The 19,086-nt window shown below is 43.5% G+C and overlaps 1 protein-coding gene across 7 annotated transcripts in view; it reads right to left on the bottom strand.

The window, feature by feature from the left end:
• The window catches only part of LOC131664988 (uncharacterized), a 64,596-nt gene that overhangs the window by 15,411 nt on the left and 30,099 nt on the right, over positions 1 to 19,086 (bottom strand). For 4 of the 7 annotated variants that reach the window (XM_058936536.1, XM_058936533.1, XM_058936534.1 and 1 more), the window contains exons 2-10: positions 6,469 to 6,526; positions 5,468 to 5,607; positions 4,210 to 4,665; positions 3,357 to 3,600; positions 2,631 to 3,072; positions 2,390 to 2,525; positions 2,133 to 2,316; positions 1,844 to 2,057; positions 1,332 to 1,443 (exon numbers count right to left, since the gene is read on the bottom strand). In XM_058936536.1, the coding sequence (XP_058792519.1) occupies positions 1,332 to 1,443; positions 1,844 to 2,057; positions 2,133 to 2,316; positions 2,390 to 2,525; positions 2,631 to 3,072; positions 3,357 to 3,600; positions 4,210 to 4,665; positions 5,468 to 5,607; positions 6,469 to 6,526 (1,986 nt within the window). The remainder of the gene's footprint in view (positions 1 to 1,331; positions 1,444 to 1,843; positions 2,058 to 2,132; positions 2,317 to 2,389; positions 2,526 to 2,630; positions 3,073 to 3,356; positions 3,601 to 4,209; positions 4,666 to 5,467; positions 5,608 to 6,468; positions 6,527 to 19,086) is intronic. The other 3 variants (XM_058936535.1, XM_058936539.1, XM_058936537.1) reach the window with 2 other exon arrangements.

Here is a 19,086-nt window from a genome sequence, read left to right as displayed (position 1 = left end):
CACTAGCTGGGATGTTAATGAAGTGCAAATGGGAAGAAAACCTTACGTCGTCTATTTATTTTTTGTTTAACGGATATGAAAGAGCTTATATGTGGATGCGTGCATCGATAGGGAAACTAATCGATAATCGGTGCCGGTATACCAATAACGAGTTCAAAATAGAAAGTCGCATGTTCATGCGAAAATAGTCAATACATCGCGCTCGAGAGTAAACACAGACGGGATAATTTGGCTCGCCCACGTCAACAAAATTCACAGCTAATGAATGAAACATATCGTGGTGGGTGATAAGTGGGTGGCTGGCTCGTAAGAAACGGTGTCTCGACACGCGATAAGCCGGCTCTCGCTCACTTTCTCTCTCTCTCTCTCTCTCTCTCTCTTGCGCTGTCTATATGTCTGTTAATCCTTTCTCTACAAGTGGTTGTGTCCTCTTTCGCGGATGGGTGGGTTCTTGCTTGCATGCCTTCTCGATCGATAGCACTCGCGCTCGCTTTATTTTTTCCTCTCGCACTTCGATAGCAATGAAAAGAGAGATAACGATAGAGAGAAAGAGAGTGAGCGAGATAGAGCGAGAAAGAGAGAGAGAGAGAGAGAGAGAGAGAGAGAGAGAGAGAGGCAGAAATGAGCAAAGCCTAGAATGGATCAATCTAACCTTGGCACACATACCGACCTTGACAAGATTACTCGCAAGACTTAGGCCTGAATTACCTTCGTCGCCTCATTTTTGTCAACAGTAGTAGCAGCAGTAGCGGCAGTGAAAGCATTAACAGCAGCACATATCTACACTCATCGGGGCAACGCACGAGCTTTTGTTTATATCTCGCACTCACTCGCCGACCACCACCACCAAATTATTTTTCCCTCGTTTCACGAAAGCAGTCCGTAGTCGCCGTGAAGCCTTCGTAGCCGTAGTCGCCTGTTGTCTCGCTCTCGCGGACAGAATGTACTGAGTGACTGAGTTGCTGCTGCTGCTTTGCCTCGAGCAGACCAGCGAGTATCAGTCGAGGAATTTATCAACGAACGGCTGCAAGCGCTACCTCGTGGATGCACGCCGAAGGCAAAAGCGGCTCACCACTCGACTCGACTCTACTCGACAGTCCAAGCAGCGCAAGCGTTCTTCGAGTGTTTACCCTCCTATAGCGCGCCAGCGGCCAACCCTATCAACTTTCATCCCTCGTTTCCCACCAACATTCACTCGGCGCCAACTTTCGAAACCTCTCTCTTTTTCTCTCCTTCTACTGCAACTCTTCTATATATTATTATCAATGGATCGCCCCACTCCTCTACCGTTTTTCGATCCCATTATGCAAATCAATTATTTTTCATCTTACCGGTCTGCGTGCTAGTGTCGAAAAATGTACTGGATGTCTCGACTGTCATAGATGCAAATGTACCATCTGTTATCTGCGCCGAACTGTCTCGACGACCGCGATATCTTTGTACCTACGAGAAAATCATCAACTTAGTCTGATATTTCCTGTGTCAATGACTTTGGAAATAAACAAATTATAAGTTCAATAATTATTTACATCAATCGTATGATAAACAGCACTGACAAAATTTTTAAAGTAAGTTTTGAAAAATGGACTCGATAATGCAAATGAAACGTTTGCTAATAACACTAAAATCATGTTTTTCAATCTTCACAAATGTTTCATAGAACCATTTTTAATCATAGTTTACAAAAATGTTAAGATGGTATAATTAACGAGTTAATCATGAATATTTACACTGCACGTAATATTCTATTTACCAACAATATTTTACTAAAATAAAAAGAACTAAAAATATAGGTAGTATAAAAAGCCATGATCCTGAGCACGACAGTCATTGGAATATATACCCTTAGTACCTGATCGTCGCTTTGAGAGCTTTGCCTACGAAAGTTTCGACAACGAATCATCTCCTCGGTGGTACTTTGCCGACGAAAGCCCCGTGCTATCAAAATCTCCTCTGTCGTTGATTGTCTTCGTATCACAGGTGCGTGTTGAGTTGTACTGGGCGGCCGACCACATGGGCTGGGATCTCGCGACGAGCATGACGAGCTATCAGGAGATCTGTCGAGAAAGAAGAAAACAAGTAATAATAACACATTCAGAACACCTGAATAGTGATGAAAAATTGTAGTGAACCTCGGCGGTCGTCCGGCAATTGACGTCGATTGTCTTCTCAGTCTGCCTTTCCTTGACCTCAAAGGGCTTACGTCTCTCCTCTCAGAGTCTCCTCTCCTGTCAGGACTCAAGTGACTCCTAGATTCACGACGTCGCGGGTACGATGCAGAATCAGGGCTCAAAGAATCTCTCCTTGCCTTACGACCTCCGAACAATCAAATAAGTTGTAAGAGCAAAGTAGGTCAATACGAAAGATTTTTCTTTGAAATTGAATTTACCTCCATCGTCGGGATCCGGCGACAAAGTAGGTTGACTGCCCCTTCGGCCTGGTGGTGGTAGTGATTCGTCTATTGCTGTCGCTTGTCTTGTCAATCTTAGTTTATTCGGCGATGCTTCTCTAGTTTTGTAATAACACTGAAAAGAAAAAGAAAATGATTAGTTATCGAAATTAAGACAACGAATCCCTACGTTATCGGCGCGTTTAAAAGTTCAAGTAGAAATATCAAGAACGAGTCAGACCTGAGTAGTCGAGTCTCTGCGCGTAGTGAGCAAAGGGTGCGAGGGTGTGCCACTGATATTTGGTGAGCCAACAGGACTCGAGCCACCCGACGGTGAGGTTCCAGGTAGAGGCAGATTGTTGACCGTGGCCACGGGAGAAACGCTCGGCGGTGTGACCGACGATACGACAATCGGCGGGTGAACCGTTGGCTCAAGAGTCAAGTGTTTAGTGTCTCGACTCGTGCACGTTGTACTCACTGCCGTCGACACCATCGCCGATCTGGCTGCTGTTGTTGCCGGTATCGACGTTGAACCCATCGTGGATCTCGTAGCTGGGCTTATTGACGTCGACGTCGATACCGTTGTGCCCGCCGTTGTCGTTGTTGATGCCGTCGTGGGACCTGTTTTTGAATCGAAACTGCTTGATCTTTCTTCCTTGCTTCTCTGAGCTTCCAAATGTTCTCTGAAATTATGATATAGTTTACCTATATTTTTTGCAGTTATCAAGTGAAACCCTCGAATATCGCAAAATAGACATTTATGCAACTATTTTAGTAAACATTTAAGTACAGATGCATTCTTTCGGATGGACTGACAAATTCGAAATATTAAGTAAAATCCGTCTCGACTGATACGTCCCACAAAACTGCATTGCCTTAACTAGATATTTGAGACGGAAAAGCTTCCCCAGCGAGCTTATCGTACTTATCAACGGAGGAGTAGACAGGAAAAAAATCAATATCCCACCTAACGGCATTGCTAGTGGCGCTGTCGGTACTAGAGGCACTGGGTCGCTGATCATTTCTGTAGTACTTAGCTGCGACAGCCCCGCAGCTACTCTGGTTTAAGTCGACCGACTGTTGCGACTTACGACGCCTGTGATGTCGGCAGTTATGCACCCGCTCGCCACCCGGGCCGATTACCGAGTCCCGCCTCGCGGACCTCGCGCTCTCGCCTGAGCCTCGTCGCGAGGTCTTTGATTCTCCTGAGCCTGAAATACAATCACATTATATTTTTTCTTTAACCATTATGTTAATCCTGAATGCATAATTTCAACATATAATAAATCAAATCGTAAACAAAATTTGGACTTTTAATTGTCATCACCAATTGATATCACTTTCAGGTTCATTTGGTGCTCCTGATACAAGAAAAAGAGAATATTCGACAGTATTAATTTTCTGGGTTGGCAGTGGAAAAGTGAGCCGCGTTAAATGAAAGATAAATAGTAGAGATTAAGCTTCATTCGAAGAAACATGAAAGTATCAATTGGTGTGGAAATCTGTTTGATACTTGTCTAATCAAGACTTGTACGCATCAGCAATTTGTAATAATCGTGCTGAGACTCCCGAAAATCAAGATTAGTTAGGCCATTATTCTGCCGACCAAGATTTACTCATGAATATCCACGCGGATAACGAGCTCGGTCTAATTGCCTGCTGCACCTAAGAGAGCTTAAAAACAGATAAAAGAAAGTCCCCATTATCGGTCGCTAGAGCTGCAGCGGTATTCAATTGACTTCTCCGCGCGGAGTCTCGTAGTCAGCGTTATTACTTGGCACAGTCCGCATGATGCAGAGCCAGGGATTTTTCGAGCTCACCGCGTCGAGGTGTAGGCGAGATGACTGTCGGTGGTGCCTGCGCCTGCGGCTGCGAATCCTTCTTGCTCCAGAACCTGGCCAAGTCGCTCTTGAAGTCGCTGATAGCCGAATCCCGTCTGGACTTGTTGGACACCGAGCTCCTGATGCCGCTGTCGACCGAGCTTTCACGTCTCTTGCGAGGATTCACGTGTCCCTCGGTGGTCGTCTGGCGCGACCACGGCAATGACTTGGCGATGTCGGCGAGAGTCTCGCGACGGCTTAACTTGTTGCTGCGCGTGCTGCCGCCCTGCTTTGTCGTGCTGCTGCTGCTGCTGCTGCCGCCGCCACCCCACTCGCGAAGGATGTCCGTCAGCTGGGCGAGCGATGAGCGACGCCGACGACCTTGCGTTATCGGCGACTGCTCCTGCAGCTCGTTCGGCGGCGAGATCTGCGCGGCCGAGTCCCTCCGACCTGTGCCTGCAACGGTTGCAATTTCATACTCGTTATAATTGGGATCGAGATTAAATGCCAGATAGAAGCACTGCGCTCTATTTGTAGGATAAAAATAATTTTCACGACGTTCTCAAAATACTTTTAAAATGGCTAAAAGTGTAATTTTCTCGGCTGTAATACCGCGAATGTACATATCGTGCATACCAAGCTAGTAACCCATTTCTCCTCGTAAGAAGCACCAACTTTCCGCTTGCTCGAATCAAAAATGGATGCCGTGGATTTGCGAGCTGCATTTATTTTTTGTTTGCACGCTAGAATGCTCGATGACACGAGATTCTCGGTGAATAAATCTCTTCCATGGCAATGATTAACGAGCTTGGGTCAAATGTATGCCTTGCGATTCATAAAAAACATCAAGCTCACGGCACCAGGGACAGCCCCTTATTCAGCTCTGCGACCATTATCAATTTCCACGACGCACCACGTGCCAACGCTCGGCCATTTCTCACCGAGGTCACGGTAGATCTCTTCATTAATACCCCGGGCTGGGCATGCACTCGTATCTCGGGAGACACGCCACTGAAAATAAGCTCACGGCAAACTTTCCACGGTGACTTAATGGTCGCTTCCGCGCGAAGAATGCCGAGCGGAGCGAGCGGACGGGCAACAAATACGAAGTACATTAAAAGAACGCTTGGCGGCAGGGATTTTGCGGCTGGAAGCTAAGTGAAAAATGCGCCGGCAGATACTTTAGTAAAGTTCGCTCGAGCCCCGAGATATTCCGAATATTTGTAGTTTTGATCGAGCATCCAGATAAAACACTTACCCAGCCGTTGCTTGAGGGTCGACTCCTCGACTTGTTCGCGTACGATGTCGTCCCAGCCATTGCCACCTTGCCATACCAGACCAACCTGGTGGCTGAGGATCGGCAGGTTGCAGACGAAACAAATCGCCGTCATGCTGGCTCTGTAATGCGTACAAAACACCAACGTTAGTATAACGTGCATCGCAGCGTTGACTTTTGAAGACTCTCGTTGAGGAGAAGCAACTGTTCAGTTTTTTTCTTGTTCGCTTTTAAACAAGAGGAGCAAGAGATCTAGAACTGGCAAGAAGAGCTGTCAGCTTAAGTGTAGCTAAGTGAGAAAGTGCGCGTGCGTTCTGAAAGTTGAGCTCACAAGTGACAGACGTTATGAGACGAGCCATGCTCCAGCTGAATTTGCAATTCATCAATGAATGTGCTTTCTCATGCTTTAGTCCGTGAAAATAACGTGGATAGCTTATACGAGCAGAAGCTACTCGTTTTCAACGGATAGAGGCAATGGCGCGAAAAGCAGAAGAATTACACGAGCGTGCGTGATTCTGCTAATTAATTGGGAAGGTTTAATGCACACGGATCGACATTCATCAAACGCTCTGTACCTTTTCGCAATTTCAGTGGCTCGTGATGTATATGCTCGTGTTAGACAATTAAAGGTGATTATTATGTAATGTATATTAGCGGAAATTTTGATGAGTAATTTTCCGTAGTAATAGGAATGTCGAACGAGTTTTGCGCAAGCAACGCCGAACAAATGAAATTCATTCTAAGTATATGTAAACAACCGGCTGCAGTACGTGTACGCGATATCTATGATCTCCATGGCGTATAGAATGGAAATGTACAAGTCCTGTCTAAAGAGTCCAGGCAAGAGCGTGTGACAAAGTGGAGGATAACAGCAAGCAGAGAGAAGAAGAGAAACAAGCTACAAAGAGATGCAAGTAACGGAAAAGGAGGAGAAAGAATGGCAAAATGAAAAAGACAACATGTGCTTGAATGCGGTATTCGACCTGTAGTGTCGAAGTCTGGGGCTCTGCAGCGACATCGCATGGCAAGGCTCTGGCTGACCTGCAAAACAACACAGACACACAGGCATTTTACGTGCGGAGTAAACAAAAAATAAAACAAGTGTCTAGCATATTCTTTTCTCAAAATTTTCTAATCGTGTCTTCCTTTTGTTTTTTTCTTCTTTTCAAATGATTCTTTTTATGCGAGTGTGTGGGCGTCACAACGACTGTGATACATTTTAATTTTACGTTCACCTCTATATCGGCATCGCACTTGCCACCGAAGATTACCAAGCAACATTTTCACTTGTCTAATATAAGTAGTATAAGTTAGTTCTAATCGGACACATTTATCACATTCAAGGGAGTTGGTCTCTCTATGGGTGACATCTACTACGATGCAACATCTTATTTTATATTCGGGTGCTGTCAATTGTTTATTCACTTGTTTCGATCGTGTTTGTTTATTTCATTAATCAATCTTACGCTTACCCGAAGGAAATGCCATCGTCGTTCGTGGTAATAATTAATTCGAATTTTTTTCAGGTAAGACGTGTCATTTTAGAATAGTCAAAAATTTAATTTCCTGATTGTATCGTTCAATCATTATCGATTAATTATTTATAAATCTGAAGCAATAAAGATGAAGTAGTATTAAGAAAGTAAAATGTGGTATTAGTGTAGCAAACAGATAAAAGAAGGAGGCTATTGTTAGTATAGAGAGGTTGTTTTTTGGCTAATATCCCTAGAGTGCGGGACAGCATTTTCTTGGGGGAAGTAGTTGCGTGTTTAGATGGATCGGCGGAGCGTTATTAATCGGTGTCTCGAACATGGTTTGATGTCAAGTCACTTCATCCAAATCCAATAAGACCGGTTGATAAAGTGCAACTAAGTTGACTGGCCAAATAGCAGGATTAATCTGAGCTGTGTGCGGACTTCTTGACAAGACGGTGGCTAGTCTGTGTGGCGCACGAGTCACGAGCATAGAAGAGCTTTCTCGTGTTTATCGATTCCACGACAGGCTGTACGAACACGCCATTGATTTTTGGCGATTGACGTCTGGACTGCTCGTTGTGCACACAGCGCAAACCGAGCGAAATCAATTTGAACGTTTGACGGACGCGCTACACGGCAAACATGTCAAATCAAATTGATTTGACGCACCGTCGCGCGCGCTTGGCTTATACCTTCATTTCATTTGCATATTCGCAACTCAGGTTAATTAGCTTCCCTTGTGTGTGTATGTGTGTGTACGCGCGCGCGCGAGTCTTTAAGTCTTGTCAGACGTATTCAATTTACCGAGCGGCAAGTCAATGTCGCTTCTCTCTCGTTCTCCCTCTCTCTCTCTCTCTCTCTCTCTTTCAATCGCGACTGGCAAACGTCCAGCGCCAGATGAATTATGAACTTGGTAGTTTCCTCCGCTTGAAAGCTTTTTCTCGACCTTCGCGGCTTCGTCGATCATCGAGGCAGGATTTTAGATCGAAGCTGATTCATTTAGAATTGTATTGAAACGAGAGATATTAATTATTCCGACGAGCGGTCGATTTTATGCCCCGAGCGTTGCCGCGTTTTAACGCTCAATGAAGTCATGAAGCTGTATGCGCACGGCGGCCAAGCAGCGAGGCAACATTTGCTCAAGTTTTTCGCTCGATAAATCAGGCTTAATGACGAAAAGTTGAAATTTAGAGGGCCGGAAATTTCGCGCGCTTGGTACCGCAAAGAGAACATGTATATAATGAGAACGCAAGCCGCAAAAAACAAGGAGTAGGGAAAATACAAGAGTACTCTCGTGCGGCAAAGTCCGAGAAAATCCGGGTCCCTCATTTATCTCAGCCGTACGTTTTCTCGGGCGGGCGCCTTGAATAATGGAATGGGCTTAGCAGCGCGTCCGCGGCCGCGTGCGCGCACAATAACGTCCCATTTTTAGACGTCATCGCGCCTCAACGAAACGTTACGTTTCTCACGACGCTTTGGATCGTCGTTTGGCCTCTTCCTGAATGTCTCCGTCCCCCGGAGCTGTTTAAAGCAAACAAATTAGTTGACTCGTAAATCGAGCAGTTGTACGTCTACAGATAAAAAGGTCGTAAAGGCAGTTTTATTGAGAGGAATAAAAGCTCCGTGGGTCGCGCGGCTGCGACCTTAATGGGGCGTATTTCATAATTTCACGCGACCAATGAAAAAAAGGGAAAATAAACAGACCTTCACCTCATAAAGTCCCATCGTATTTTTAGCTTACGATTATTATACGCTCGGCGTAATTGCGTTCCAGAGCGCTCATTTGTATAGACTCGCGAGAGCTTGGCGATGTTAACAATGTAGGTCAAACAGACGAGATTGTGGAGCTTTGATTCAGAATTAAGCTTGCACAGTAGTCATTTGATCGAAACCATAATGGATGCGTACGCGACAAAGGGAATGGAAGCTCGCATTTGACGCTAACTTTCAGAAAAAGATAAAAAGGAAGAAAGCTTAGCGGAGCGAGCAAGTGAGACGAGCGCCATTAAATTTCTATCAAGCCACCTGTTACTAAAGAACGATCCATCCGTCTGCGCGGCTCGCTGAAAAGATACTGATTATTATCGCTATCCCTTATCTGGAGCCAGAGAAAAATGAAGACGGAGATGATCGATCGCAAACTTTTTTAAGGAACCCTTGTGATTTTGCAGGGATATTCAATGAGAGATCATTTATTATATACACCTTCGAACAATGTACGTAGCATGGTTTTTTTATTCAAATTTACTCGCGGCTACCCGGGATATTCTATTTTTATTTACGTTTTCTCGTGTATTCAAATACTCGTTACATAATCCTACAAGTATAGGCCAATGTATCGCAAATATTCAAATATGAGTAACAATATCCTTGAAATCCGATTAAATACGTCACCTCGGCTTTAGAAACATCAATGCAAAATGATAACTATACCATGGATAAGCGGATAAGCGAGGCTCGATAAAACGCTGAAATTTCTCGTTTCGTTATGTAATAAATAAACTTATAATCTGATAAAGTATCTCTGTTTCCTGGCGTCTGCTACCCGGCAGCTAAGTTGGCATTACATAATTTACAGCCAGCGCATGAAATACAATGAAAATGATACGATTATGCAAAGGAAATGTTTGCGTTGCATCTTATTCGAAAACATAACGATCCACTTCGAGAATCCTGCGAAGCGTACATAGAGAGAGAGAGAGAGAGAGCGAGAGAGAGAGAGAGAAGACGATTTTCATCAAGTATAACGAAGCCGAACAGCAGTTTCAATAAAGACTATTCGTGTTTATCTCCGGGGCGAAAGAATACACGTATCCATTGCGCAGATCAAATAACACAATCGAATGGTCGGTTTAACAAACAGATTCCCACGATAAACAAAGCAGCCGAAGCACGCGCCTGCTCTCCACACGGCAAATAAGCTCTCGCGCGAGAATAAGGGTCGTTCGTAGCAACCTATATCTACCCTGATGCGTCTGTCTATCTCTCTCTCTCTCTCTCTCTTTCATTCTCTCCCTCTTTCTCGCTCACGTGCCCGCGCGTCATCTCGATACTATTTCAGAGGATGAGGAAAGATTTACAAAGCCAGGCGGATGGGAATTTATATCTGACAGATGGAACAAACACGTCGTTCGATATCCTCGGCAAATCTCCGATTCGCTTCTCCTTTTTTGTCTACTCTATACACTCTTCTTTCCCGCTGATCCTGCTAATCAAACTCATTATAAAATAACGAGCCAGGCCTCGTTGCTAATTAATCTTTGATAAATATTTACGTAAAGCTCTATCTAACAGATAATGGAATTCGTTGAATAGAAAGTTCGGATAATGGGGGAACAACTTTGCAGCTCTTAATTTTCGAATTATATGTGTGAGCGATGACAGTTTATTATACCCAAGTAGCTTGCTGATGCTTTGTTAATAATCAAAAGGATCTCACGTGCGCAAGTTCGTCGGGATTTTTTTTAACGTGTTCTCTTTGCGTTGTTCAGGTATCCTTTTGCGCAGGGTACGGGAGCTCGAGTATACAACTTTTTTTTAAAGTATACTTTTATGTGGCCGGGTTTTCGAGTTGAATCGTAAAGGTGGAGTTAGTTTTTTTACAAGTACACAAGACGCTTTTATTACCGCACTTTCGCAATTTTGTTTCGGACCTTGCGTATGTCGTGAAAATCTTATAGAATTCGTATAACTGTACGAATATAAAGTGCTTTATTAGCTTATACGGATTTAATTATCAAGCGAGTTGAGTTTCCGTGTAGGTAAAAGTAGATAATCATCAAAGTCAGCAAATCTCGTTAGGTCGAGATGGAAATCTCAAGATAAAGTTTTTTTCCCGCTTCAAGTCAGGTCAAAGTCAATAACTAATCACATTTTGCTTTACACGAATCATTCGATCAAAGCTCCAAGCAGCGCCAGAGAATAAAATGCTGGCAATGAAATGCGATACCTCGCCGCTGCTGACCTTGTTTACTCACGGGGAGCTTGCGGCAATGAAATCCACGTGGAATTGAACGAAAAACGAGATTGCGTCAATCGAGAAGGGACGACTTGCAACTTCACGCGGAATGACGAAACAGACTCTTAATATTCCTTAGCTTCTTAGGAAAAACTCGTTAAAGTCCCGCGAGACTGAGAATTGGCGTCGGATGATCAAGAAACTTACAGCTGCGTCGGGAGTGATATGCAACAAATCAAATGAGACAGGTAGAGCAGGTGCGCGACGAGCGGCAAACTCATTTTTTTGCGTGGTTTACGCTTTCCTTCCTGTTTGCCTCATACGCACATGATGACATCTTTTTTTACCAGTTGTAATCATGTTTTCGTCCATGTCGACAATGTATCTTTTCAATGCTTCTACTTGAATACGAATTCATGTACGAGTAAACTCTTACATTCTTTTTTAAGCATACCCACAGATGGAGATTTAATTTGCGAGATGCACATATGAATTATAATGCAGACGGCATCTGCAATTTATTTTTTCACAGTACGATGTCGGCTATTCATTCATCGCATATAAGATTACTAGAAATGCAAAGGTGGTCATTAATTTTATTTATAATTATTTAGTTTTACGTTTTTTCTCATTTATGACACTCAAAAGCAAATTTTTACAGTACTGTTTTTACGTGATGCGCGTTTATTTAATAGAGTTTAGAATACTATAAAAAATAATAGACTTCTGAAAAAGAAAACATCTCAGATCGATCTATTTTTTTGTATTTTTTACAGCAATCTGAATGAAACTCGTTTAGCCGTATATTACGTGACTCCTGATGAAAAATCTAATCGGAGAGACGATGGATATAATGAAAAATATGACAATGGGAACAGAGGATATTGAAAAAATAATACTACGTACAAGTAACTAATATTTGTAATTCACTTTTGCAAGCAGTAAGTCCCATATATAATTACAATTATAATGAAATAATTACTTTTTTTTGAACTGCGTTTCTTATCTAATATAATTATATTTTCAATTAGAGTGCTTTTCATGGCATGTTTGAAGTTCAATTAAACAAAATTATATTTCTTCTGCAATTATTTTGGGATTTGCTGATAACATATGCACGCAACTGATGATGCAACTTAATTTTTAAGTTATGCGATTGTTAATTTATTAGTGTATTAAGATTGTTTTCTATTGTAATAAAGACTGTTCATTCATAAATATTACAGAAAATATTCTTCCTTAATTTTGCATTTAATATCACAGAAAGTTAAGTCTATTTAAGCTTTCATTATACTTTGCTTGACATTTTATGATATAATATACACCCCGTTTAGAATAAACAGCGAATACGCTAAAAATATGAAAACTATTTATTTCTCTATTATAATAAGTTAACTATGATTTCGACTTACAGACTGCAAAATAAAGTTATCACGATAGTAGGAATATTTTCGTAAATTTTCATCATCCGTATGTGGATCTTATTCTCGATTAATATATCGTCACAATAAATCTTTTACTTTTAAGTTTATACATTTACTGCAATGTATCTAAAATTTAGAAAATTATTCAATGTACTTAAACAAAAGAAACGGAAGACATGCATCAGTACATCTCAGCTTGACACTTGGTCGAATCGTAAAGCTGCTCGTAAAGCACGATCTCTTGGCTTGTAGGTCGGTCTCCGGCAACATCTCAAGCTTCAACAATAGCCAGTATTTAAGAGCTGCTCAACTGGAGTAGAAATAAAAATTAAACAACGCACTAGTGTGTGAATATTTAAAAAGGAAAAGACATAACACATAGACGATAACTATGAAGCATCCAATAGCTGGCTCGGCGTTTACGTATCGCAGCTGTTCTTACTTATTAACTGACAACGGAAACGCGAGATAGTGTCCTCATTTGTGGATAAAAAATGTAAGTTAGCTCTGCGATGAGTTTTGCCTACAGCATTCAATGTTGGTTTTCATTAGCTTGCCAGGAATGTCTATCGAATTCAAAACCAATCTCCTATACGCGTATTGAAGCCAGAGATTGAATTCAAATATGTTTTTCGATTGCAAACCTTTAATTACCCGAAATCATGTTCGATGCAAAGGATGGTCAGTGTGAGCGTGTTGCCACACTGAGACTTTGCGCACTGCTGAGCGAGAAAAAGGGAAGAAAATCTTTTTCTTCTCGTCGTAATTGACCTACATTTAGGTTGATCGTGCTCCGGAAATGCATCGCGTTTCGGTTCGTTAGTGTTACAGCGCAAGGTCGCGTAAGAGCGTTAGTGGTTTCTGGTATTACTGTTAATACCGTATAATGGGTAGCGAAGGGAAGCCGAATGTGGATGTAACGGAGGGAACTTGTATTCCCATACGTGGATCCATATCTGGATGGATGAATTGCTCCCAGCCTTCTGTTAGAGCAATGGACGTAGCTCGTTACTGCTACCGAGTCCGTACGCTTCGTTGCTTAGATGCTGCTGTGCTTTGGGAATTAACATGATTGTAGTGCTTCTGCTATAAACTTCTACGACGGAGAGATCGGTACTTGTCTCTCTTACTGTTTCAAAATAATTTTAACGTTAAAATCTGGCCATTTGCAATCGAAGAAATCATTGAACAGTATCCCGGATTTATTTTGTACAAAAATCGATCCTTCAAGAATGTTCAAATTTTGTTTATTTAACGCGATGTTTTCTTCATCGTACAGGAAACGTGAAATAGTATTTGTTAGAAAAGAAGATACTGCTGATGCTGCAGAACGTGTAAACTTTCTACAGAAAATTCGATTGGAAAATAATTGGTCCAAAGTATTCTACATAAAATATTTGTTTTGTAATCTGCTGAAACACTCTGAAACGTTCGGTCGCTAATCAACAATTCGGCAAAGAACTGGTGAAAATACTCAATGCAAATACTCGAATGCCTTCGTAGCGCGCACTGCAATTTTTTGCATGAGCATTTGTAGCGACTATGTGTAATGTGATTTTGATAGCTACGAATAACGCTCGAATGGACGACGGGACGTATCAATTTTAAAGCGGATGCGAGCAGCGAGCGCGCGCCCATATTGGGGGGGGGGGGGAAGGGAACGGAGGGTCGGGTTGGGTTAAATTGAGCGCCCGTAATGCTCGGCAGCGCTGAATTATTTACTTCGGTGCTGCGCTGTGACACGGTGGCGCGTAAAACGGAGATCGCGCGCGTTGTTTTACGGGCGGACACGTAGCTGCGCGTGCGATCGAATCTCGCGGCTAATTTGGCCGTCGCTCGGGCAAGCGCGCGCACCGCGCGACCGCGGACGCGCGTTTCCTGCCGCTCCAGGAGAAACAATTGCAACGTGCCTCGGCGCTGATACGACGCGTTGACGGCTCTTGCTGTCCGCATGGATAATGCTTATTATCCCCGAGCGCGTGACAATTAACAATGATTCGATGTGTGGCGCTGCATTTTAATTTTGACGACTCGTCCTCGCTCATTGGCTAGAATGTCGACAGATTGAGGCTGTAGCCTGATCACGGCTATCCAATTATTCAACGTGTAAGAATTATTCGCAATGATGAGCTTCAGCTTGGTATGTTCGTTTTGAGCGAGGACCGGTAAACAGTTGTTCGTCCACTCGAAAGAAAAGATGAATCATTATTATTTTATCTATGTTCAATAACATTCAAAATATTACTCATAGGTAGTTTTACAAATACTATTCCAACGAAAACCGAACATAAAACAGTCGTATTATGAAGGAGTGATAGCTAAACTTTTTTATAATTTTTAAAGTAGTTGATGTGAAAATCAACGTGCTTTCGTTTATGTGACTACCTGTAAGTACGAAGTCGGTAATAATGATGAAGGCGTAAGTACATATGTCTAAATTTTGGTTTTTACATATCCAATGATCGGAATTAAGAACGAATGTCATATTTGGGTATTTTTATTTGTAAGAGGTGCTACTGACAGTGAGCTTTCGGGAAAAGGTGACGACCATGAAAACACGGGAGTCTTAAGCGTAATGGATGCAGCATTCGAATTTGGTAAAAGAATGGTACATGTGCCATCGGCCTCACATGCCCGGCAAGACTTAGTACCATAGAAAGAACCTCGTACGCAAGAAATAATAAGGCATCAATGATGTACTTCGGTACAGCTAGACAATATATAATCAAATTCTAGTGAACAAAGGAGTTTTAACAATCATTCAATTTTTTACAAACTCTTAGTTTTTATTTTCTTTTAGTTTTTAAGTTAGTTAGAAATAATCCAAAGTAGTATATAGGATACTAAATCCTCTACTGGATTACAATATTTGTAAGGTTATGTATTTTTGACTAAAAATAAATAGCAAGTTAGCAGTGAAATTAAATGGAGTATTTAGCGGACACGATGAGTTATCCGAGCTCGGAGAAGTTGATAAGTTGACAATGGCGTAAATACTTGGGGTTCAGCAAGCAACGAATCGGGCAGTGCCGCTGGATTCAGCAAAAGTGTTGAGTTTAATGGTGAAATATCTGTAAACGCTAAGACCAAAAATAAAGGAGACATTCAGATAGAAATAGCCGCTAAAATGATGAGAAAGTTTTAAATATCGAAGACAGATTAAGATGAAACTTAATTAAGTAAGTTATCTCGATCTGTCCTCTGAATATATCTGTACTACTTGTGTGCTCGTTACTCTTCTCAGCGCACAACAAATGTCAGCGCAAGTACGATAAAGGCTCTCCAATGATTAATGGCTCTCTGCCAAAGTTGGGATTCGCTTTCGCAGCGTGCACAATTTGCAGCCGTCGAATTCAATTTACTCTTGGCTCTCGGGCGCCTTTTTATTTGATTCTCTTTAAAACTGTCATCTAATACTGCTGGCGGCCAGTACTACTCTTCACAACCATCTATAAGCTGTACGTTTAATTTTTCGCGAGCCTCCGGTTGCTTCATCAACTAACGTCATTCCAGGTCTTTAATGAACGAAGTTAGCGCGAGCTCATTGCGACGCCGATGCCGCGCTACCGATAAAAACCTTGATGCCCTCGCTGTAACGAAATGCAGTCTCGTAGCGCTTTTGAAGACTAATTTGGTCGGAGATCAAGCCAACCCTGCAGATCCCTCGACATCAAAGCGAGCCGTGATTACGCTCAGCCCACGGCTGCTCAAGATCGGCTCGCGGCTTCTCTGTACTCGTATTTGTCTTCTCGCGGCGAATGCGCAGCCGACGCTCAGCCACCACTTCATTTTCGGTTTAGCTTGTTAGAATTCACTGCTGCAGCCGACGGCAAATTAGCCTTTGATTAAAGTGGAATACCAATTAATCAGGCTGATTAGATTCTCGACATCGATGTCTGCATGTGAGTGATAAATTGGCGCGATTTTCAATTAATTTATTCTCCAGACCACCTTATCAGATTAAACTCTTTCTTTGTTTTGTTCAGCCATAAATTTAAGATTAAACGATCCATTCGTCTTACTCGCCATTGAAAAAGCAGGGGCGAAATGGTTGAACGCGAGAAAAATAAGGCTCGCGATGCATTAGGAGGGTCAACTAAAAAAGGAGCTCACTGGAAATCGCAATTACACAAATGGACTGGGAAAACAAGCGAGCTAGTTTGGTAGATGGATCTAGAGAAGAGAAACTTTAGAGAGCTTTCCGGACTAGACTTCATTAAAGAAAACTTCATATCGCGTGCCTTACAGAGGAGCGAAAGAAACGACAGCGTGTATGAAATATCTGGAGTTTCCATTATGCGTATCGACAATGAAGCAGCGCGAGCTAAGAAGAGGAGGAAAAGCACAGGACGGTCGGCGCCTCGTCCCAAGGCGCAGAGCCATTGTCGAGCTCTTCTCGCATTCGCCTCCAAACAATGTAGACGCCCATTGTTGCATATCTACGAGTGCACTCGGTGGCGCAGCGCGAGCACGCGTTTTATCGGTGCGCGAAGAGTCCTGGCCTCAATTAAAAGTTCGCTCAGCGCGTGTATCGTGTCGAGCAGCTCGCGCCAATGCCGCAGGTCGGATGTTCAGGGAACGCGCGCGAGATAATCGTCCTATCGTCGACGAGCCGTTCGATTATCGCGTTGCGTGAAATTCACTCGGCAAAGCCGCGTCAGTCTCGTTAGAGGCGGACAGGCGGTCACGCCGAGCGCGTGGTTTTCTCGAGCGGACAAAGGCGCTTCTTGGCCCAGTTTGCGCGCACGGTTTTGCTATCATCCTTGTCACCTTGGCTCTTGTCCGACTCGCGGATACGGAAGTGCGCCATTGTTCGCCCTTCCATTTTTCATTTCGTCCCCCGTTCTCACGTCAAAGTGTTCGCATGCGTTCCTTAATGCTCCGCGCCGGCACTCGGCTTAGCAGCCCCGCCACATTTACTGTTTTCAGCAGAGCGCAAAGAGCTTAAATTTGCGACCCGACAACGTGTAAAAATTGCTGCTTTCGCCGAGCAAATGAATTCACTCGCATAATGCCGTGTCGGCAACTTGCAAGGAGAAAAATGATGAAATGTTTTTTTAAGAAACTTTCGAATTATAACAATTAAGCTGCTTACCTGCCGTCGCTACTGCCACCTTTCGAAACACGTAATCAGCTCGGTCACTATAAATTACAAGCCGTCAAGTTTTAATTTATCCGACGGAAAGATTGCAGTGCGATAAACTTATAGAGAATATAGGTTACGGAGGAAAACCGGTACAGTCGGCGTAGAAGCTTGGTCAGTAATGTCGCAATAAACGAAGCGCGTCCAAGAATAATAGAGAGAAAAAGAGAGAGGGCGAGATCGCAGTTTCCAGGCTGTTCGGATAGAGTTCCTGATGATCGCAGCGTGTAAAGGAGCGGCGTCGTTGAAGAAAAAGAAAGAGGCGAAAGAGGCGAAGAACAGATGAAATATCAAGCCGCCTGGCACATAAAACGCCTGCGTCTCTCTCGCGCACGGTCGCCTTCGTCGATTATTACGCCGCTGCAGTTTCCCCGGCGCTCAACCGAGCGTGCGGCATATATACTGCACGAGCGGCCGTGTACCCCGGCGGATCGCGTAAATAGCAGCGGGCTTCGTGCTCTGCGAGACAAGTTGTGCGGAAGACGCCCGCAAACCTTTTGTAATTGCTCCGAGCTACGCCGCTGCCAGCGCCGCCAATGTCGGAGCTCTACGAAAAATATATCACTTGCTTTGTTCCGAGGGCACGCGCACGCTTGCGTCGCCAGCGATACGTCAATTATATGCGAGCGCGAACGTCGCGCACACTGCTCGCTTTGCAAAGGCGCCCCTTTCGCCCGCCCGAATATTTCTACGTTTGTCCGCTGCGGCGATGCAATAGGTTTTGCGGCGGTGTGGCTGCAGCTGCTCGACAACTCCTCTCTTCGTCTTTTTCTCTTATTATCACATTCTATCGGAGTTGACGCGAGCTCAATCTGTGTGTATCGATTATCGACACGTGCTCATGATTAATTAATCGCAAAGTTTCGACCTGTTTATCATTTTTGCTCACCTTTATAATTCATGTGCGTAATCTAGTAAGTAGATTCAATTGTGAGTTGTCTAATAATTCTCTAAGTTTACGAAGAATCCCCGAAATACAGCTCTTGGCTAATCCAAATGGACGGCAAATGTCACGATAAAAATTGTATCTCCGTGTCGTATTTCCGGGGCTCAATGCCAAATAAAAAATGAATCCCCAGCCAAGAGAGGGCAGCGCTTCGGTATTCATTTAGTCATGGAAAACTGAAAGCGAATAAATAAAAAGCTTCGCTGTTGAATATTGCGACGCTCGTAAGTAGGGGGAGGCAAGCGGCCAGCATGAAAAATGCAAAATCACGTTCCTCGCCACGAGAATGTAGGCAATCAAAAAGAGAGCGCCCGCGCGCACGACGGCCAGCGGTATTTTGCGAAAAAGCCACACGCAAATATTTACCAATATAATTATGCGGCCGCCATCAAGCGCTTATTGAGTTTGCTTCGTCGCTGAAAGGTCGTTTTGTCCTAAATTGCAGCGGTGGCGGCGTCGCGTCGTTTGCCGTGAGCACGGCTGGCAAACCCTAATGGTGACCGCTGTTCAATATACACGGCTCGCCGATCGCAAAGCCCATTTTTTTCCTTTCCTTTGTCCATACACGTGCCCCGTACTTTTATTGGCTGTTGCTGAAATAGTTTCCGTCGCCAGACGGTGTAATTAACTTTGGAGCGTCGCTGGTGCTTGTAAT

The sequence above is a fragment of the Phymastichus coffea genome, unplaced genomic scaffold, assembly GCF_024137745.1.
Source record: "Phymastichus coffea isolate CEN01 unplaced genomic scaffold, Cenicafe_Pcof_1.1 PCOF00047, whole genome shotgun sequence".
Classification (NCBI taxonomy): Eukaryota; Metazoa; Arthropoda; class Insecta; order Hymenoptera; family Eulophidae; genus Phymastichus; species Phymastichus coffea.
Note: the sequence above shows the minus strand (reverse complement) of the source record. Positions and strands in the feature narration are given on the sequence as shown.